The 22,537-nt window shown below is 41.6% G+C and overlaps 2 protein-coding genes across 8 annotated transcripts in view; one reads left to right on the forward strand and one right to left on the reverse strand.

Moving 5' to 3' along the window:
* The window catches only part of PKIG (cAMP-dependent protein kinase inhibitor gamma), a 77,515-nt gene extending 72,027 nt beyond the window's left edge, over positions 1-5,488 (forward strand). For all 6 annotated transcript variants that reach the window (XM_072111054.1, XM_072111058.1, XM_072111055.1 and 3 more), the window contains 2 exons: positions 3,591-3,768; positions 4,702-5,488. In XM_072111054.1, the coding sequence (XP_071967155.1) occupies positions 3,621-3,768; positions 4,702-4,781 (228 nt within the window). In that variant the 5' untranslated portion in view covers positions 3,591-3,620 and the 3' untranslated portion in view covers positions 4,782-5,488. The remainder of the gene's footprint in view (positions 1-3,590; positions 3,769-4,701) is intronic.
* A 2,945-nt stretch (positions 5,489-8,433) lies between these two features.
* ADA (adenosine deaminase) overlaps positions 8,434-22,537 on the reverse strand; it is a 44,488-nt gene continuing 30,384 nt past the window's right edge. For both annotated transcript variants that reach the window (XM_072111052.1, XM_072111051.1), the window contains exons 5-11: positions 21,744-21,859; positions 17,928-18,052; positions 12,170-12,241; positions 11,985-12,086; positions 11,767-11,834; positions 10,919-11,048; positions 8,434-10,390 (exon numbers count right to left, since the gene is read on the reverse strand). In XM_072111052.1, the coding sequence (XP_071967153.1) occupies positions 10,286-10,390; positions 10,919-11,048; positions 11,767-11,834; positions 11,985-12,086; positions 12,170-12,241; positions 17,928-18,052; positions 21,744-21,859 (718 nt within the window). In that variant the 3' untranslated portion in view covers positions 8,434-10,285. The remainder of the gene's footprint in view (positions 10,391-10,918; positions 11,049-11,766; positions 11,835-11,984; positions 12,087-12,169; positions 12,242-17,927; positions 18,053-21,743; positions 21,860-22,537) is intronic.

The following is a 22,537-nucleotide window of genomic DNA, read 5'->3' on the forward strand; positions in this document are numbered from 1 at the left end:
ATTATAAAATATACAGTTTCGACTTACATACAAATTCAACTTAAGAACAAACCTCCAGACCCTATCTTGTATGTAACCCGGGGACTGCCTGTACACACCAGATAAGGACCAGCTCACATCTCTCTCATTTCATCCGTTTTATGTGTCAGTATAGTGAACCCAAACCAGGAGTGCAGACTACAGGCGGTCCCCTACTTAAGGACACCCGACTTACAGACAACCCATAGTTACAGACGGACCCCTCTGCCCACTGTGACCTCTGGTGAAGCTCTCTGGATGCTTTACTATAGTCCCAGACTGCAATGATCAGCTGTAAGGTGTCTGTAATGAAGCTTTATTGATAATTCTTGGTCCAATTACACCAAAAATTTTGAAACTCCAATTGTCACTGGGGCAAAAGAAAAAATTTTGTCTAGAACTTCCATTATAAAATATACAGTTTCGACTTACATACAAATTCAACTTAAGAACAAACCTCCAGACCCTATCTTGTACGTAACCCGGGGACTGCCTGTATATAGAGAGAGGTATAATCTACCATTTCTGGTTTTGGATCAAAATGCTGAAAATTACCAAGATAGGAACTGCGCCTTAGGTTGCGTTCAGACGTTGCTTTTGAATTGCGCTTTTTAGCGCATCAGGAAGGAGCTTGACCGGCATTAATTAAACAAATCCATTGTGTGAACGCATCCTAATTCCTGTACATAGATGCATTCAGATCTAATCGCCTGCATTTGGGAAATGGCAATACGTGTTTTGTATTGTTAACTGGAATAACGTGTGACTGGTTTCCAAAAGCAAACATTTAGGTCTGAACACATTCGCGATCCGGAGTTGTGCCTACTCACTGCGCTGGAATTGCGTTTCAAAACATAATTCAAAAGCAATGTGTGAATGGGGCCTGTATAAGTTAGCCATCACCATTGTGTAACAGAGTGCCTTGTTCCAAATCACTACCTGGTATTTACTCCCGACTACAGATGTCTAATGGGCCAATTGTTCTCCCTGTATAGAGAGTCGGGGCACCTGATCCTCCACAATGACCCATATACAAAGGGCCAAGGATTAGTCCCTCATAGGCCTCATTATTCTCTGATGTTTGGTTTTCATGATGTTTGATGACCATATCGAGAACCTTAGAAAAATAGATGATATGTGATGTATGTGGAGGCCATTGAAGTTGCATATTCTGCTGTCTCACAACCAATCCTCGATTACAACTATATTGCTCACCATTCTCTACTCAGATAAACCGGAATTCAGAATGTGCTGTAACTTATTTTGTCTTGAAGTAGATAGTAAACTTGACACATTCAATGTAGTTTGCATTGCAGCTTTGGAAGTGAGTGGAGTATATCAGGATGAAGATGTAGATAAACAGCCTCCGAGTGTAATAGAAGGCTGTTAGGAAGTAACATTGGAAAGATGGCCTCCCCTGTATGGTCACAGTGCACTTCCAGGCTTGGTGCAGATCTGCTAAATTCCTAAATTTTGCATTCAGTTTTCAGCTGTGCCAAGGGGCAGTCCTATATACACAATTCCCTCTGCCATTGGTGATGGCACTAGCCCTGCAGGCGGCCTGCCTGGAGCCCACGTTAATGATAAATCTCCTTGTCATTCAAGGATGTGGCTGAACTTTGAAGAAAGCGCCAAGACATCTTGGATCACCTGCAGCTACAGCTGGAGGAAGTTTTATTCCTCACCTTGTTTATCTCCACGGCTTCAAATATTAGTACAGGCGGTCCCCTACTTAAGGACACCCGACTTACAGACAACCCATAGTTACAGACGGACCCCTCTGCCCACTGTGACCTCTGGTGAAGCTCTCTGGATGCTTTAAAATAGTCCCAGATTGCAATAATCAGCTTAAAATTGTCTGCAATGAAGCTTTATTGATAATTCTTGGTCCTATTACAGCAAAAAAATTTGAAACTCCAATTGTCACTGGGGCAAAAAAAAAAAATTGTCGGGAACTACAATGATAAAATATACAGTTTCGACTTACATACAAATTCAACTTAAGAACAAACCTACAGTCCCTATCTTGTATGTAACCCGGGGACTGCCTGTATTAGCCTTTTATATAAGGATCACATAGCGTAATACGGAGGAATTAAGTGGTCACCTTCAGGAAGGAAACCTATGAGTGTAACTCCTGAGTATATAATGGGTGGCCCCATGTAATAATCCATGTGTACAGACAGCTCAGGTCCAGCATCAACATTTTGTGAAATAAGTAAGTGCGTGTTTTTGGATCAGATTTTTAAATCAAATCCAAAAACCCAGGCTTCGAATGCATTCTGATGTGCTTCATGACACTTCAACTGTAGTTGTCAAACGTGTCACTGTAGTTGTAGGTAGCTGCACATCTGTTGTTATTGAACCCCAACACCCCGAGTATTTCCTGTAGATCTACCAAGGCTGGGCCATACCATGTAAATGGCTGTCAGACCAATTCTGTTTCAGGAGGACAGTCTCAGCAATCATGTGATGGAGTAGTATCATTGTGGATGTGAGCCTGAAACTTGTTTCTGGACATCTTCTTATCCAATTGTTGGTTGGAGTCTGCATCTGTACATTGTATTCTCTGTCAGATTACATAGCGGAAGTGAGACGCAGCGGCTGTCCCCCACCGAGCTGCTGACACCTTAGTGAGATTGTCTGTGTTGCTAGAAAGATGGAATTGAGGGGCAAATGGTACATATCAGGTTACCAAGGATGTGGTTGGATGAGAAGACTCAAATTATGTTAAAGGAAATCTATCCCTAAAACTGACCCTTTCAAACTAATGGTACCTGCTGGCAGATGAATTCACCTGTAGTCCAGCTATGTGCTTCAGTCCGATTTGAGGATTTTGAACTGAAATTTATTAAGTGCTTTGTGGGGCGTTAACACCCCCTTCCCCAAAGCCCTTCTGATGCGCCAATTGTATTTTCTGGACTGGCTGATCATTCCGAGAATATCCCACAGATCATGAATGCAATAAGCAGCCATTGATGGCAAATGTGACGTTCCTGTAAAGATGGTTGGAATATCAGATGTGTTCTTTCCAATTCTATTCTGCGAGTGAAATTTATCATAATAAGCAATTACATAAAGCCTACACCGTGTGCAGAATACTCGTCAATAGGAAGCTAAGTGCAGTGGAAATTGTGAGTGGGCCATGTACACAGCACCCTATGGGGGGGCTCATGTGATGTGTATTAAGTGTACATGTTCCCTTTTGTTCTCCGTCACCAGTGATACATAATGTATCTGCTGAAAGCATTAGGGGTGGCTGCTCTGTGCAGTAAATCCATTTTGCCCTGTAAATAGTATCAGCAGATTTTAAGATCAATTACCCCATTAGTTTTTGCACAATTCATCTTCTCATCCATCACTTCTATGCTGGAGGTGAGGGGGCAGCATACAAGCTCCACTGCTGCCATCTGCTGGACACTTTTCAGCACTACATTCCCATAGCACATCTGATACTGTCCTGCAGTGTCGTCATGATATCAGAGCTGCCACACATCTGGGTCACTGCTCGCTTCCATTTACAGTTGTAGTAGATCTGTAAAAATGAAGGCCTGTTTTTATTCTCCTTCCAGAGCTCATGAATTTGATATGAGAGCGACGTTATGGACGTGGAGTCTGCATACACTGAATTCATAACCTGCGACAGAACCGGCAGACGGAATGCAGTACCGGACATCAAAGGGGAGGGTAGTTCTACGGGTGTAAGGGAACTGTCCGAAAACATGGGAGACCTGTCCATCCAAGGAGCAGGTGAGTGGCTTACGGGGAGGCTTTATTCTTTTATGGTTCATTTTCTATGTAAAGCCAAGTTCACATGGATAGGTTTTTTACAGTACCAGTATAGCCAATGAGATTTTATAAAACTTCCCCACATGCTACAGCTAAAACCGAATGCACAAGTCAATGAATTCAAGTCTTTAAACCTTAAATGGGTGGTCTGGGTTCATATATATCTTTGCTGTCGGCTCCAAATGGTATAAAACAAGAAAGAACATACTTACCTTAGCCCGCAGTCCAGTACTGCTCACCCATCTGGCATCTATTGTAATATGAATGGCTGGACTGCGACACCTCGGGGACGTGTGCACCCGCTGCAGCCTAATACAGGCCACGGATAGAGGATACAAGGTGCCACGCTGGAGCGCAGGGAAGGACAGAGTAAGCATAGGGGGTTTTTACTATTTCTACATCACCAGGACCATCACCATGGTAAAAATACAAATGTGAAGCTGCACAAATTCTTTAAAAATTGCAAAGTAACATCTCTAAATCTCTAATCTCTTGTTTTTGTATTTGACTTTGACACTACCTCACCATCCCAAGCCATAAAATAACTACTCTATTATACTTATGGATAACAATAAGACTGTAGGGGCTATTCTATATGAATCCATATGATATAATTTGCACATTATTATGTTGTAATCTCATTTTGGGGTTAAACCAGGGTGGGTTTGAGTTTTGGCATCTTTAAAGCACATAGAGATGCCTTTAAAAATACCCCATGCAAAGGATTTTTGTGATTGGATAGAATTGTAGCAAAAGCTCAAAATTGTGCGACATATTAGATTCACTGACAGCAAGCAGAGATTCTGAAAAAGTAATGAATTGTGACATGCATGTATGCATAAACCTTCAGCATTATTCACAGGTTGATCCCTTTCCATTTGATTTTTTCCCCAGAAGGACAAGCAGAAGCAGCAGCCTCCAACAGTGGCCAAGAACAGACCCCTGAAGCACAAGGTGGCAGCTCGCCATCCTAAATCGCCTGTGTGTTACTGACGGACTTTACAAGAAGACGCCAATGAACTATAGGACTGTTCAGCTGGAGCTTGTGAGAAGACAATGGTTCCATGCAGAATGGAATCACAATGCAGGACTCCACACGCCACCTGCTGGCACAACATAATCATTACATCTTCTCAAACTCAACAAGACCTAAACTTGCCTTAGCAATTTTTTTTCCTTTATAGAAGATAGAAATATATGCAATATTTCTTTGGGGGTGATATTTTGCGGATGGTACTACCCCCCTCTCTCCCTTCTGTAAACATAAGGGATTATTTATTGTCCATAGAGAATCATTCTGTCCTAGGAGCCCCGGGTCACATAGAAGCGGAGTCCGTCGTATATTCTGTGTGACAGAGCACTGCCTTATGACCTCTGGACCAAACCAATCTCCGTACCGATGCCAGAAGCCCATGGCTCACGTATGGAGCAGACTGCCAACATTTTTTGTTTTTTATTTTTAGTACACGTTTTTAAGTTCTAGATCCTGGAATGACATAACATTCTGCACAGATTGGATATTTAGTTTGCACAGGAATATTTTGGTGTGACTTTTTTTTTTTTTTAACTTTTTTCTTCTGTTATTGAAACAAAAATATTTGCCCCCCCCCCCTTCCTTCCTTCCTTCCCAATATATGATTTTGTGTGAATGACTAATCAAATAAACACCATTAAGACACCAGTCTTCTCATTGCTTCTGTGGAGTCCCAGAGAAGCTGAGCCTATCCGTGTCATAGGCAGGCACTACTAGTCTCAGAAGGCACCTCCCTGTCTCAGCAACCAATCATGCGCTATTATTTTCCTAGTTAACAGTTAATAAATAATAATAAACAATAAATTGAATCGGTCCGAAACGCTGTTGCTCCAATTGTCCTGAAAATTAGTATATAACCCCTCTAGTCCTCTAAACCATTGATTTTTTTAATAAAAAACTTAATTTGTATGTTGTGGCATTAACTAGTCATCATTATCGAATAAGAAAAGATTTGGATTCACTTGGGTTGCTTAAAAATGCCAGATAAGTATCATATTTACAATCCTGATAGATCAGCTCAGTTGTATCTTACACCCACTGCATTATGTGTAATGTAATGGTCTTTATTCATAATGTTGTAAGTACAACACAGCAGAAGAAGATCTATACACCCAAGTGCAGATGTAGCAGGAGGTGCACAATACAGAGGGGTATTTAGAGACTGACTGAAATGGTAAAAATGCAAAAGGATTTCAGCATTCACAAGGTATGTAAAAATGCAGCCATACTAGAAGTCTGATAACCAGCCTCATATACTAGATACCCCTCTGTTGCTCCCACTGTTTGCAGCGTGGTGGAGGCGGGGCTGCAGCGTGGTGGAGGCGGGGCTGCAGCGTGGTGGAGGCGGGGCTGCAGCGTGGAGGTCCTGGTTTGCTCCTTATTTTGCGTTGGGGTGTGAATTCTGCTGGTTATAATAATCTCCAGACATGATCATTTTCAGTTTTAGGTAAAAGCACAATGTCCATTGGTACTATGAGGAATATTTAAATCGACTTGTATGCTGTAAGGTGGACTCCATTTCTGGTAACGTGGCTGGTTATGTGAATTTCCCAGGCTAACACTTATTGTGAGTGGAAGGAGCTGAGGCTGCATCTAATAATGGGCTATTGATTTCCCATCATCACAACACAGATTCCCTGTAACAATCAGGTAGTAAGTGCTGTAATAACTCTGTCATCTCCTGGATAATAATAATAATAATAATGGGCTGTAGAGCCGGCTCTGCTGAGTCAGGTGTGGAGCCATTAGTGTATTGCCAGAGTCTTGTTCTCTTGTGTTAAAAGCTTCCAACAGGTCCTGAGTGGGTGGCAGCCATATTGCACTGACCATCCAGGTAAGGGGCCATATACGTTGTTAGGCCCGTACCTGATGCACCAGGAATTGTAGGTTGTTGGTGCTAATAAAATGATAAGTGAAGTCCCTCTGCACAATCCTCCAAATGTAAGCGTTCACTTACCTACAGCTCCCCCAGAGGAAAAATGGTGCATTACACACCAATATGGCTTATAATATTGCATAATAGACGTTACAGGTACAAGGAAGATTTATTAGATAAGGAAAATTCTATTCTAAAGCTGCTTACAAGAGCAAAACCTCTGAAAGAGGACCCGTCACCGTAAAAAAATGCTTCAGGAGCCGCTCCAAAGTAAGCAGCTCCTAGCGTTACCCCAGATGTAGCAGTGTTACACTGCTAGCTTTATCAGAAACCCTCCCCCAGACCGCCCCTCCCACACCATAGGCTGGCAGTGACTTCTTGGCTTCATGCGGCAGTCACCGCCTCCTCAGACTGCCCTCTTGTGAAAACGCCGGACCCCTGTGAGCTTGGTTCAGCGTTCCAAGGGTATGGTGCTGCAGTGTTTGCTAGCTTTATCGCAGGGTTCCAGTTTATCACTGCTACATCTGGGGTAGCGCCAGGACCTACTTACTTTAGTCATCTTTTCATCATTTTAAGGATGTCTTTATCCTTTGTTATGACATCAAATGACTTGCAAATCGAACATTAGTTTTCTAGATTTTCAAGATTTTAGAATTGACTTTTTTGGTGATCATTTTTGTTTTTAATGAGCTTTAAAAATCTATAATATTAGAAACCTCCTATTAAAGATGAACGATTAGGTTGGGTTCAGCGTTTGAATGTAGCCGCCCAATATTATGGACTGGTCAGGCGGTGAACATCAGGTCTACCCCCTATAGCACCCTATTAACTATTAAAGGACACTCCAGTCACAGCTGACTCATTGAATTAAAGCAGCATACAGAAGAGAAGGAGGGCAATGCGGCAGCCAGTTTGCCCTATAGGATGTACCGCTTTTTCGTAAGCTTTAAAATATTCGTTTCTCCGTTAATGTGGCCATGTAAGGGCTTAATTTTTGTGGGATGAGATGCATTTTTCAGTGCCTATTTGGGGTGGCTATGCTCTACTGATGAAAATGTATCACTTTTTCTGCGGGGAGGGGGTAGGAAAAACATAAATTCTGTAGTTTATTATTTATTTTTTTGTTTATGTTGACCATTTAGCCTAATAAACATGTTTCCTTTATTTTATGGGTCAGCACGATTACAGAAATAAGGAAATGCATTATGAGGTGTGTAATGTAGTAAATATCATTACCTGTAACTATAGCATACTACTGTATATAATCTATATAAACATGTTGGGGCATAATTTATCAGTACCTCTGCGCCACATACGCTGCACGAGCGCTGGTGTATGATAAATATACCCCTTTACTTTTATTCTATAGGTCAGCACAATTACAGCAATATCATTTCTATATTTTTATCAATTTTGGTACAGTAAATTGGGGAAAATCTATATGTTTAGCATCTCCATCTTCCAAAAGGTATAACACTTTTTTTTTCTTTTGTCTACGAAGCTGGTCAGGGTTTTATTGTGGGACATACTGCAACAGTGCCAGGCTGTTTTTATTATCCCTTTTTATTCCATTTTTTGTGGGATAAGATACTTTTTTTTTTCTTCTCATCGTGCAGGTTCAGCAATGATTCAGTTTTATTGTACGGGTCGTTAGGAAGGTAGCGATACATGTATAGGGTTTGTGTGATGATTTCCACTTTTTTTCCCAATATATGTAACTTTTCTATATAGTGCGGGCTTTGGGGCATTTTTTTTTTTATAAAAACCAACATTTTTTTTTAAATAAATTAAACTTTTTTTAAAATTATTCCAACTATGGGATACAAACAAGCATCTGGTCAAGGAGGTCATGAAGCCCCTTGAAGGCTTATAAATGCAGCAATCGTGTTGACTATGGCATTTACCAGGGTAAACACCTGTGTTTGTTTTTTTTTGTTTTTTTATATCCATGACATAAAAAACTAAATACTAAAATCCTATTGTTTTGTGGATTAACCACATTGACTGCCCATTGGTACCATGTATAGCCAGGAGTCAACATTTCTAGGCCAATCCTACTGATGATCCTTACATGTTTCAAAATAGACGAGCACAAACATAACGATAAATGACCCCCACTGCTCCTCTAATCTATTTTAGTAGATATTTGTAATTAAAGGGGTTTTTTTTCCAAGTTATCTCATAAAATAAAAGTTAATACCTTGTATAATACTTGTTTATATGCTGAGACTACACTTCCCATGAAGCCTTGTACAACAGCCCTGTGCCATCTGCATCCATGCGGTACAGTGCAAGAAGGGACTGGCTGATTTTTCTGCCCTCCCAGCTTCTCTACATCACAGGGGATGTGCCTCTGTCACATCACAGGAAGTGCTACAATCCCATTCAGGAGAGGTCACATGACTAGCGTGAATCTGCATAGAAATACTAAGGTACAGCCTCTTTATTGCACACAACCCAATTAAGATTTCTTTTCTCAGAAATTCCTCACAATTTTATAGAATCCTTTCTTTTAACACATATTCCATTATTCCTCATGATGATGTGTAAATAAATTACATTAATAACTTGTATTTTTAGAATGTGACAGTTTAGGTAAAAACTGATTTGACCTTGTGCTAGTGGGTGCAGCATCGCATTGGCATCCACTGTCACTGCAACGTGGCACCAGCAGGGATAACAGATCATAGGTTCATCCAGAGGAAATACCCATGGAAATGTACACATCACGGATGGACCTGGAGAATATTTGGATCCTGAGTGGGACACAGTGTGAATGGATTTGTACGTGGTGCATTATTATTTTTTTTCTTTAAGAAGATACTTTCTCTCTTTTTTTGTTGTTTTATTGCCATGTGTATATGAAAGAAATCCAAAGTATATATTAAAAAGTCCAGAGGAGAGTTGTTGCAGGACTTTGTACTGTACTTTTTGGTATAGCAATTATTGTCATGAATATTTATTACAGAATGTTTCCATTTGTATACTCCTCTGGTATGACGCTTGAATATTGTGAGGTAATAGATTGGCGTAAAGCTTTGTGACCAGGTATATACTGCAGGTCAGGTATATTTATATGTTAAATGATGAGAACCCATCCCTCCAGCAGATAGCAGCAGTAAGAATTGGCTACATATTTCAATCCGCCGATATGATTATAGACCTGTTGCAGGGGTGATAATCCAGTATGGATGTATAGATACCCCCAATCCTTTGGAGAACCCCTGATAAGAAGTGAGGAAAAGGCTGTATATACTGTAATAATAGTATGGCAACCGTGCCATTAGGTAGACTTGCTCTTCCAAGACGCCATCATTTTCTGGCCCTCCCCCTTGCCTTCAGCATTCCACATTTTAGAAGATTAGATTGGATAACATAAAAAGGGTCTGTATGAATTAGACTGAACTGCAATACCAGACGCAGCCATGGATTAGTGTGGCACTGCTAGGTAAAAGCCAGACCTTTTTTTTCTAATCTTGTACATTGTGCAGATAATCCCACCCTTAAAATATGGTCTGATGAGAGCACTTAGGAAAGACAAGTTTCCAGTGTCCTGCAGTACATGCCGCTCATAGGCCTGTAGTAACCACCATGTCGTAGGCTTCTTGTAATTTATAGACAAGATCTTTCTTTTCCTTCTCCGGTAGAAAGCTGGACTTTGCTGCATTAATGTTCTGAAATCAGAGAGAAGAGAGATGTATGGCAAAGCAGGGACAGTAAGGCAAGACATTGCACCTAGTTGGGCTGTCACCCACAAAACATATAACATAACTTTCTGGAGTGTGAAAGTGTGAAAAGCCTTAAAGCAAACCTGTCACCAGGAATATAGTTTTAGGTGGTTACAGGTTCCAATATCTTACACTATGCTGACTTTAAAAATGCCTTTGTTGGCATTCTGAATATTGGCACTACTTTATAAAACTTTATTTCACATTACGTGGCTCCCTGCCAGCAGCGAGTGGCAATTCCCTGTCTATGTCTCAGCCACACTCATCCAGCTACCTCCACCCCTCCCATCAACCTGTGTTTTGTACATTGAACAGGGGAGGAAGGGGAATGGAGGAGATGAAGACAGACACCGACTAGTGCAATTGCCCATCATTCCCCCCCCCCCCATCCCTGGAGCCCCCACAAACTGATGGCAGGGAGCCAGGTACTAGTGACTTACTTGTGAATTACTTTTAATTTTGGTCCCAACTTACCACTCGGTAAAACTCATCTTCAGTAAACCCCATGTATTTAGCTGCAATATTATAATCCACATCTATAGTGGATCTGAAGATCAGGGGGTCGTCCGTGTTCAAGGAGTAATTTGCTTTGTCTTTTATAAATCTGTTGTGAAAGGGAGAAGCCTGTCAGATGAATGGTATAGTATGGCTGACACAGACTTGTACGTATACATGTCCTAAAACACACATCTAGATAATACCATGATGCCTCTACCATTGTACCACTACCAGCTTGTATCACCGCTGTGGCCATATTTACCATCTTCCCTCTGGTTGTATTACTCATCGTTCTTATAGTGCCCTACTAAAAGTAGCTACTATCATGAGCCTAAGTATTGCAAGCGCTGCACTATTATTTTTGCTGTACAATGGAAAAGGTACGGGGTCTACCAGCAGAAGCTGCAAACCGTGTTGGTTATTGAGACTATAGAGCTCTATAACCATAGTGTGTGTGTGTGTTGTTGGTAGCAGCAGGACTGTGAAATTAATATATATTCCAGGATGATAGCTGGACTTTTTGCACCAGTGTGTGACAGCACAGATCGTCTGATTTGCTTTGACACTGCTCCAGTGCTCCAAGTCCAGCTACAATCCTGAAAAATAAATGCAATTTCACAGTCCTGCTGCTACTAACATCCTACATACAAAAGTATGGTTACACAAATCTCTGGTGCCAATACCAAACACTGTCTGCAACTGTACTGCCAAAACTGCTGGTAGACTCTATCTTTTTTTTTTGGTGTTCTGTAGTGTTACCTGGGCACCCTTTATATGATTTATATTATTTGTTTAATTTTTGTTGAACTTTATATATGACTTACTGTTTCACGGGATGTTTAGTAAAGTCTGGGTCACAGGCGCCAGTGAGGTAACTGGACCAAGGACAAGTCTATTAAATAGAAACATAAAAAAGTGACTTTTCCAAGAGAGAAAACAGCTCCCAATCCTTATAATACCTCTCACATCAGCGGCACCAATGCACATATACATTATATACAGTATTGTGCTATTGTTACAGTTCATTATATTCACTACACACCTCAAAATGCATTTCCTTATTCAATAGCTCCTTGTATAAATGCGGGTCTTCTATGGTGTGGTATCCATGTCCAATTCTTTCTGCTTTTAGCACCTCCACAGCCTGAAATACATTCAATTGATGCCTCAGGTGTGATTAGGTCTGAGATGTCCTCTGCTACCCCCAGAATGCCCCCACTTTCTTACCTCTTTGACAACACTTGGGGGCCCAACTTCTCCTGCATGCACTGTCCTATGAATGCCGCATCTTACAGCTTCCTGCAGACAAATACAAGGAAAATGAGCACTTTACACAATATTTGACCCAGATACAACCTCAGCAGAGTCTATAGCCTTGGATAATCCCATTAGCATTAGGAAGCTCAATGAAACAGAATCAGTAACTTACTTTCTTTCTCTCTATAGGTACAGTACATACATCTTACACTGTAATGCAAGAGTGTGTCACTACTCTTTTGGAAAATGATAATTAAAGGAAACCTACCACTTGAAGTGGCAGGTTTCCGATGGCAATACCGAGCACCAGCTCAGGGTGAGCTGGTGCTTATTTTTGTTAGTGTTTAAAAACACTTTTTAAACTTTATAGCCGGCACAGGGAGGTACGCGCACGGCGCTTACCGTGCGCGCGGCTACATAGGAAGTGAAGGAGAGCCGCGCGCATGGTAAGCGCCGAGCGCGTACCTGCCTGCGCCGGCTATAAAGTTTAAAAAGTGTTTTAAACCGCGATACCGCGGTTTAAAACACTAACAAAAATAAGCGCCGGCACCAGCTCACCCTGAGCTGGTGCTCGGTATTGCCATCGGAAACCTGCCACTTCAAGTGGTAGGTTTCCTTTAAGTCACTGAATGGAAAACTGCTCTTACATAGTAAATAATCAGACGACTGATCTAATAAATAAAGCTATATATATATATATATATATATATATATATATATATACACACTCACCGGCCACTTTATTAGGTACACATGTCCAACTGCTCGTTAACACTTCATTTCTAATCAGCCAATCACATGGCGGCAACTCAGTGCATTTAGGCATGTAGACATGGTCAAGACAATCTCCTGCAGTTCAAACCGAGCATCAGTATGGGGAAGAAAGGTGATTTGAGTGCCTTTGAACGTGGCATGGTTGTTGGTGCCAGAAGGGCTGGTCTGAGTATTTCAGAAACTGCTGATCTACTGGGATTTTCACGCACAACCATCTCAGGGGTTTACAGAGAATGGTCCGAAAAAGAAAAAACATCCAGTGAGCGGCAGTTCTGTGGGCGGAAATCCCTTGTTGATGCCAGAAGTCAGAGGAGAATGGGCAGACTGGTTCGAGCTGATAGAAAGGCAACAGTGACTCAAATCGCCACCCGTTACAACCAAGGTAAGCAGAAGAGCATCTCTGAACGCACAGTACGTCGAACTTTGAGGCAGATGGGCTACAGCAGCAGAAGACCACACCGGGTGCCACTCCTTTCAGCTAAGAACAGGAAACTGAGGCTACAATTTGCACAAGCTCATCGAAATTGGACAGTAGAAGATTGGAAAAACGTTGCCTGGTCTGATGAGTCTCAATTTCTGCTGCGACATTCGGATGGTAGGGTCAGAATTTGGTGTCAACAACATGAAAGCATGGATCCATCCTGCCTTGTATCAAGGGTTCAGGCTGGTGGTGGTGGTGTCATGGTGTGGGGAATATTTTCTTGGCACTCTTTGGGCCCCTTGGTACCAATTGAGCATCGTTGCAACGCCACAGCCTACCCGAGTATTGTTGCTGACCATGTCCATCCCTTTATGACCACAATGTACCCAACATCTGATGGCTACTTTCAGCAGGATAATGTGCCATGTCATAAAGCTGGAATCATCTCAGACTGGTTTCTTGAACATGACAATGAGTTCACTGTACTCAAATGGCCTCCACAGTCACCAGATCTCAATCCAATAGAGCATCTTTGGGATGTGGTGGAATGGGAGATTCGCATCATGGATGTGCAGCCGACAAATCTGCGGCAACTGTGTGATGCCATCATGTCAATATGGACCAAAATCTCTGAGGAATGCTTCCAGCACCTTGTTGAATCTATGCCACGAAGTTGAGGCAGTTCTGAAGGCAAAAGGGGGTCCGACTCGTTACTAGCATGGTGTACCTAATAAAGTGGCCGGTGAGTGTAATATATATATATATATATATATATATATATATATATATATAAAAAATATGTGTGTGTGTGTGTCCGCTAAAGGAATCTGTATCGTTGCGTTTACAATCACCAAATTTTGTACAGTTGTTGCCTGTGACTCAGGGTACGTCATAGATTAGGTTTTGAGCCTATATTTTTAACCCACGCTTTCCAAAATCCACTTATTACCCACCATATACAGAAGGCATTGTCTTCTGCTGCTGCTGCTGTGGCAGTTAGAAGCTGAGCCGTGATTGGTTGCTTCAGGTCATTAATATGAGCTCTGAGCTTTGATTGGTTAGTATAGGCAATGAGTAGAAGACACTTATATGTGAGGTAAGATGGATAGGGATCCAGAGATAGGAGGCGATTATCAGAAATGTCTGAAGTAAAACTGTTCCAGTTGCCCATGGAAACCTTTTAGACATCAGCTGTAATTTAATAAACAGCTGTGGGAAAATGAAATTTGAGCTCAGAGACTGCCGGCCACAGACTGACAGTCACTGAAAGAGACTGCCGGCGACAGGCAGATAGACACTGAAAGAGCTGCCGGCCACACACAGACAGTCACTGAAAGAGCCACACGCAGACAGTCACTGAAAGAGACTGCCAGCCACACACAGACAGTCTTTGAAAGAGACTGCCAGCCACACGCAGACAGTCACTGAAAGAGACTGCCCGCGACAGACAGTCACTGAAAGAGACTGCCGACCAGACGCAGACAGTCATTGAAAGAGACTGCCAGCCACACGCAGACAGTCACTGAAAGAGACTGCCGGCCACACACAGTCGCACTGACACAGTCTATAGATACACACAAAATATTTTTTGGCAACCCATTCTATTTTGTTGTAGTCAAGAGCAGTTATTTACTATGCCGGGCAACGCCTGGAGCTACAGCTAGAAAACATAAATCCTGTAGAACAAATAGATTAAAAAAAGCTAACAATAACAGGATTAAAGGACTATGTTATATATATTTCTATACAGAGATGGAGAACACTTTAAACGCATGTGAATTGTCCCTAAGGATCAGCTGCTTTGTAGGCACCAGTCCCTGGGATCTCTGCTTATGAACATCGGCAGCACGGCCTCCTGGGAGTTGTAGTTGCAGGCAGGGTACAATAAGCTGAAGTCCTCATGCTCTGTTATTGGGCTGCTCTGTACTGGTCAGGTCGTTCTCAGACTGGGTCAATACCAGCTGCTTCCACTATGGAAATACATTGAGCACAGCAGCCGTCACATTTCTTAGGATGTTTGGAAGGCCTACAGCTGTTTAGTTTCTGGGTCACAAATAAACAACGTGAAAAACATTTCAGATGAGAAACTTCTGGGACCTCAGGCAAAAATTAGCCCATGACATCCTCTCCAAATGTTACATTCCAGATTCATTATTTTATTTTGGAGTCCTGACAACCATGGTCTGACTGTTACTAGAACCTCTGCAGCATTACAATTATGATGCACTATAACATACTCGTATGTTTTTGTTTTTTTTTTGCCCTAAGCCACACCTTTTCCTCTGCCCCTTACTCCACCCCCTTCTATAAAGGACCCCTCTTATTTTTCTCCCCAGCAGCCCCAACAGTAAAATAATAAACACAGATACTCGCCTTTCCCCATTTCCTTGCAGAAGCTCTTCTCTCCTTAAATGTAAGTAGCACTGAAGCCGGCAAATGGGGATAACATCATCACAGTGTGCCTTCCAGCTCTGCTACATAGAGCAGAGGCACAGGGATAATGCAAGGAGCCGCCAGCCTCCAGACGCCGATAGAGTTGATGTCCTTGCACATACCTCACACAGAGTGGGAGCCCGAAAACCAGGACTGACCCGCTGGATCTAGGACGGATGGGGGGTATGCCAGTACAAGGCCAGTCTGTTAAAGGAAATCTACCATCAAAATGAAGAATGGATAAAACAGGGACATTTACTCATAGATCCAGGCACTGGATTGTGGTAATCTTATTATATTTGTTGTATTTGTAGTATTTGTATGCTGGTACTTCCTGTGCTGCACTGAGACTACATCAGGCAGTGGAAGGGGGGGGGGGGCATTGTATCAGCCTGTGAATCTGCAGCATGAAGGGGCTCTGGGACCCACCCCAGTAGACCACCTGAGCATTAGTTTATAAGGAAGGAGACCATGGATAACAAATATAAGAAGATCACAACAGTCATAGTGCCTGGATCTATGAGTAAGTGCCCCTGGTTTATCATGTAAGAGTTGATGGTAGCATGGACACGGTCACCAACCAATGTCCTTTGTGTATGCAGTATTCAATGATGAGGGTGCAGCAACCCAACAGCTGGACAGCAGGCTGCTGCAACCCAAGTACTGATTTTAATAGGTCATTTACATCATCATAGGACTCTATGGGAACCTGTCACTAGCGGTATTTGTAAAAATACAGCTATTTATGCTATTTTAATCTTAATGATATCTAGTTTGCATTTCAGATTTTTGTTTAAAGGAAACCTACCATTTGATTTGATGCATTATAAACCAAACATACCTTGAGAATGCTGTAGCTACACTTATGCAGCAGCATATTTAATTCCTGTGTTGAGTGGTTTTGCTGAAAATACAATTATGACATTCAGGACCTTGGGAAAGCTAGATTGCATGCTTCTTGCAGTACATAAACACATTACACAAGCTGTCTGCACTGTCCAGACAGGACAGTGATTGATTACTTCTGCCTGTCAGTGATAACATCATTCTCCTGAGCAGTGTAAGAAGAGAAGTGCTGAGTCGTGCAAAGGAGAGACAGAGACTCATTATCCTGAATGTTAAGATTGTTTTTCAGCAAAACCACTCAGCTCAGGGATTAAACAAGATATGTTTCTCCATCAGAGTAGCTACAGCATCCTCAAGGTATGTTTGGTTCCTAATGCATCAAATCAAATGGTAGGCTTCCTTTAATGATAGAATGGTCCTTACTAGCTTGGTTGTCATCCCTCGTGCACTGCCAAGGACAGTCAAAGGGTATCAATGTGCTAGAAAGTCCATGTCCTCAGTACTGGTTCAGCCCCCATTTATGTGCCAGGCATAACAGCTACTGCAGGATTTTCAGATCTCCAAACATTTCTTCTACAACTAACTTACTTAGAAATATAAAGCCACTCAAGGTCAGAGACGGCAGGGGAACAAGGTGTGGGGCTGCGAGAGCACAGAACTCTACTGTTCCCATACTGTGCACTGCCTCATACAGAAAGAAAACACAAGACGGCTGCGGTGAAGATCTCAGCATAGAAAGGTATGGACGCATCCACAACTATGTATAGAACAGTAAATTCCAATACTTAATAAAACAGCTTTCACCACTGTGGGCCCCAATGGCTAGGATGCCCAGTATTTCAGGCATTCTGGTTGAAGTGATTATTATACAGCTCCACCATCACCTCATAAGGGGTCATTTATCTCATTACCCTCTTCTCTGTGGTCTTTTTGTGCCTGTTGTGAGTCTATTTTTTGCACCTCATTTGTCTTTGTCGTTTTGTGAAATGCAATGTTTTTTTTTGCAGTCATAATGCCTTTCCTTAGCATGGCCACGACTGGCGTGTTACTACCTAATTATTTGCACTCATATAGGTGCAATAGTATAATAAATAGGGCACAAACATCTGTAAAGAGGCGCAATGTAATGACAAATAGGGCGCAACAACACACGGTGAATGAGGTCTGTAACATTAAAAAAAACGCAAAATTACACAGCAAAAAGGCGCAAAAACACAAAAAAATAATAAATGACCCCCATAATATCCAGCTCACCTCATATGCCTTCCTGTGTCCTGCATCCGCCTCAAGGATCAGGGATTCATCACCGGCCAAATCAATGGCTACTACGGTATCATTGTGATACTTCTTGCAGAGTTCTACCACTTCCAAGGACCACTCTGAAGAGATGAACAGGAAACATGTAATGTATAGGTATACGCCATATATCCATCCTCATATATCATAGCTTCCAACAGTGAGACTGAAACTAGCAATGCGTCACACTATAGGGCCCAGGACTGGATTATAAGGAGGGATCACTTCTATCTTAAAGACCTAGGGGGTTTCCTCCACCATCTTTACCTCCCAAGACCATATGTTATAAGAAATTAGGAGAATCAGGTGTTCTCCAACTACAAAGCCTGATATAATGGGGACATTTTTCATGTGCCATTGAATGTTGAAGTCCATGCCCCACTGGATACATAAGATCCTGATGTATTCAGTGTAAAGGTGGCGTAAATGGAGAAATAATCACATTTACTGGCGGTTTGTCAGTAATTGTGACTATTTCAGGGCTTGTATGCCAGAAAACTGGCTTATATGTCCTGATAAATATCATGACCACCTATGTGGACAACTTAAATCAACTTGTAAACAAAAATTATGTATATGAAAAGAAGAACTATATATAACAGGTCACACCCATCATGCCTCAGGATGAAGCCAGCATTTCTCTGGTCACCTTCAGGGTACCCCTTACCAGCCCCCTCAGGTAAGGTATGAAATGTCCTTTCTAGAATTCCCCTCCATTATGTGAAATCTCAGCCATAACTATAAAAAAAATCCCCTCTAAAGTTATGGAAAAATGAGCAGAGAAGAGTCATATTTTGCATGAGATGAGTCAAATTCAGAGGCTACCGGGGAGAGTCACTTCAGATGCCCCTATCTTTGGTTCCATGGTATCTACAGACATTCTGGAGTTATACTAAAGAGAATCATCTAATCTTTCACATCACATCAGGTATCATCAGATAAAGAAACAGTTCGGAACCTGATATTTATCTGCATCTCATATTCCAACTATGTCTTTAACTGCCTGCATCTCCCATTCTATATGGGTTTTTGAGCTGTACAAAAACTACAAAACGTACTGAGAACCATAGCTTTACAGCAAGTAGAAACGGTGGTGCTGAAAGAAGAATGGATTCTTATCTTTAATATGATACAAAAAACATGTTTTTAGTTTCTAGATTCTTTATACATAAACCAGCAAGATTTCACAAAGAGAGGGAATACTTTGTATTATCTGCCATGAAGAGAATATTCCTGGCATCAGCTGCCTTTATTCAAACATATTCCATATAAAGTGCACACTGAACACAGGGCAGGATGATGGAGGGATTTACAAGGGTTATGTCTGCTGACTACTTACCACCCCTTATCCAGGGATGACAGTCACCTGTGTGACTACTTACCTACCTACATGAATGCTCCAGGTGAGGTTACTGTGACATTCTATGGAGGGAAGGGCTCTGACAATCTATTCTCTCAAAACAAAACACCTTTTCTGTTGACAAGAGAAGCAAACTACTGTATAGTCTCCATGTCATTAGAACTATTCCTGGTGCAGTCTTAAAGAGCAGATTTTCCTGCTCAGCACTATGACTCCATGTTGTTAATAAAAGAGGTGGCTGCTACCATCAGAGCATCGCTGACATGAGATGTCCACGGCCTGTACTCTGTGTATAACCTCCTGGGTGGGGCAGAATCCGCCTCAGATGAGGAGTGGCAGTGACAACAGTGGAATACAAGATCAACGTTTGTAAATAAGAGGAGTCAACCTGCTCCCATTGTCTTTTTACCACATAGTTTACAAGTCACTTAAAGAGATATTGATCTATCAACAAAGTCCTACAGTTCTCAGAAATGCTTTGCGTACAGTTTCTTTTCAGTTTACGACATCCCTTTATTGTGAAGTCTCCTTATTGAAGTAGAAGACGGAATCCTTTAGAGTTACATAACCAGGGTTCTAATATGTATACACTATAAAATTTATATTTAATAATAATAATAATCTTTATTTATATAGCCCCATCATATTCCGTAGTGCTTTACAAATCATTGGGGACGTATACAAATATAATATTACATTACACAGAACAAACAGTCACATGGAACAATAGGAGTGAGGGACCTGCTCACAGTCTATGAGGATGAGGGGTGAACCAGAGCTTACAGTCTACGAGGATGAGGGGGTGACACAAGAGTTTATAGTCTATGAGGATGAGGGGGTGACACAAGAGGTAAAAGAGCTTGTTTAATGGTCCACCCATTAAACATTATTATATTAATAAAATAATTTAATAAATAAAAATGCTGCTGCTGAAACCAGCCATCAGCCACTATCTTATACGTGTGTATACACATTGTGTTGATGAATCTGTAACAGTTTAAGATTCTCTAGTTCATCTTTTAGACCTGCTTTTAGCTGGTCTAAACTGTGCATCACAATGACACCACGCCCCACAGGCGCCCCGTGACATGCTGGAAAAAAGGGGAAAAAAATGGTCTAAAATGCAAATCTTTGTTTCACTGCAGGCAATTGGGTAAATCAAAATATTTTTTTTGCTCATTAATATATACTATAAAAAACATAAATGTAGATATTTTTGCTCATTTATTAAACAAGAAAAACTGAAATATCACATGGTCATAAGTATTCACACCCTTTGCTGTGACACATATTAACTCACATGCTGTCCATTTCCTTCTGATCCTCTTTGAGATGGTTCTACTACGTCATTGGAGTCCAGTTGTGTTTAATTAAACTGATTGGACTTGATTAGGAAAGTCACACACCTGTCTATATAAGAGCTCACAGCTGATAGCCCACCAGTCGGGGCTTTATAGTAGAATGTGCTGATAGAAACCTCTCCTAAGTGCAAGACATGTGAAAACTGCATACAGTTTGCCAAAAAAAAGCACAAAGGACTCCCAGACTATGAGAAATCAGATTCTCTGGTCTGATGAGATGAAGATTGAACTTTTTGGTGTTTATTCTAAGCAATTTGTGTATTGAAAACCAGGCACTGCTCATCACCTGCCAACTACAATCCCAACAGTGACACATGGTGGTGGCAGCATCATGATATGGGCTGTGGACAGGGCGACTGGTTGCAACTGAAAGATAAATGCGGCCTCTTCCAGAGTGCTCTGGACCTTAGACTGGGCTGAAAGTTACAAGACAATGCAATAAGCACACAGCTAAAATAACAAAGCAGGGGCTTCAGAACAACTCTGTGACCATTATTGATGGATGCAGCCAGAGCCCTGACCTAAACCCAATTGAGCATCTCTGGAGAGACTTGAAAATGGCCTCCACCAACGTTCACCATCCAACCTGAGGGAACTGGAGAGGATCTGCAAGGAAGAGACAGAGGATCCCATATCCAGGTGTGAAAATGTGTTGCATTATTACAAGAAGACTCATGTACTAGCTCAAAAGGTGATTCTACTCAATACTGAGCAGAGGGGCTGAATACTTATGACCACGTGATATTTCAGTTTAATGAATTATTAAAAATATCTACATTTCTGTTTTTTGCTCCTAAGATGGGGTGCTGGGTGTACAATAATAAGAAAAACAAAGAACTTTTTCTGATCTTACCAATTGGCTTCAATGAAACAAAGAGTGGAAATTTAAAGGGGTTTGAATACTTTCAGTACCACGTGTATATTCCCTTCTACACAGCATGTACCTAATACATTATACAGAAGGGTTTATGCTACTAATTTGCTGACATCTACTATACAATCTATGCCAGGGTAGAAGATAAAACAGAGCAGCAGGGGGCTGGAATACATTACTTGGCATGTGCCGCATGCAGCATAGAATAGACCTGGCTTTGATGTTGAAGGCTTTCTCTCCTTCCCGTAATCCTTGATTAACAAGGTCAACCACATCATCTGGAGTAATGTCCCCTCTGCAAAGACAAGAGAGGTAAAGTGACAACAACATGGCATTAATGCAAGTTGGCTTGTAAAGGAGAATGTAAATTAATAATAAGGAACCGGCTGTGATGGCTGAGGTAGGCACTAGGTGGCGCTGCAGGTAATTTGAGGTTTTAATAATGGTCTATCCTCAAAGAAAAATATATCTGAGCATCTTGCATGATGGCATTACTTTCAATAACTTATTTTGCAACATTGCACTGTAAATGGTTTCAGATTTTGGCTATTTCCCTTTAAAAGACCCACAAGATAACTGTGGTGACTGAGTGTGTATGGGGTAGCGCAGACACTCAGTGCTTATCTGTGCTGGCTTGCTTATACTAGGATACCCGCCATATTGTCCTAGAATGAAATCCATCATAATAAATAAACCATAAATATGCATGCATGAATACCATATGCATACCTCCCAACATTTGTGAAAAGGAAAGAGGGACAAAATGGCGGCACGTGTAGCGGCGATCCCCCTAAGCCACACCCCCAATCACTCCCTGGCCACGCCCCAAATTTTAGCCATATTAAAATAATAAAAATCATCTCAATAAAAAAAAAAAAAAATTATCCTCATTGGGATTTGAACCCAGAACCTACAGTGTCCATGTACAATAATGACACGGTGCCCCAACCCACTGAGCTATAACCTCTGTGAG

The sequence above is a fragment of the Engystomops pustulosus genome, chromosome 6 (genome assembly GCF_040894005.1).
Source record: "Engystomops pustulosus chromosome 6, aEngPut4.maternal, whole genome shotgun sequence".
In the NCBI taxonomy this organism is placed as follows: Eukaryota; Metazoa; Chordata; class Amphibia; order Anura; family Leptodactylidae; genus Engystomops; species Engystomops pustulosus.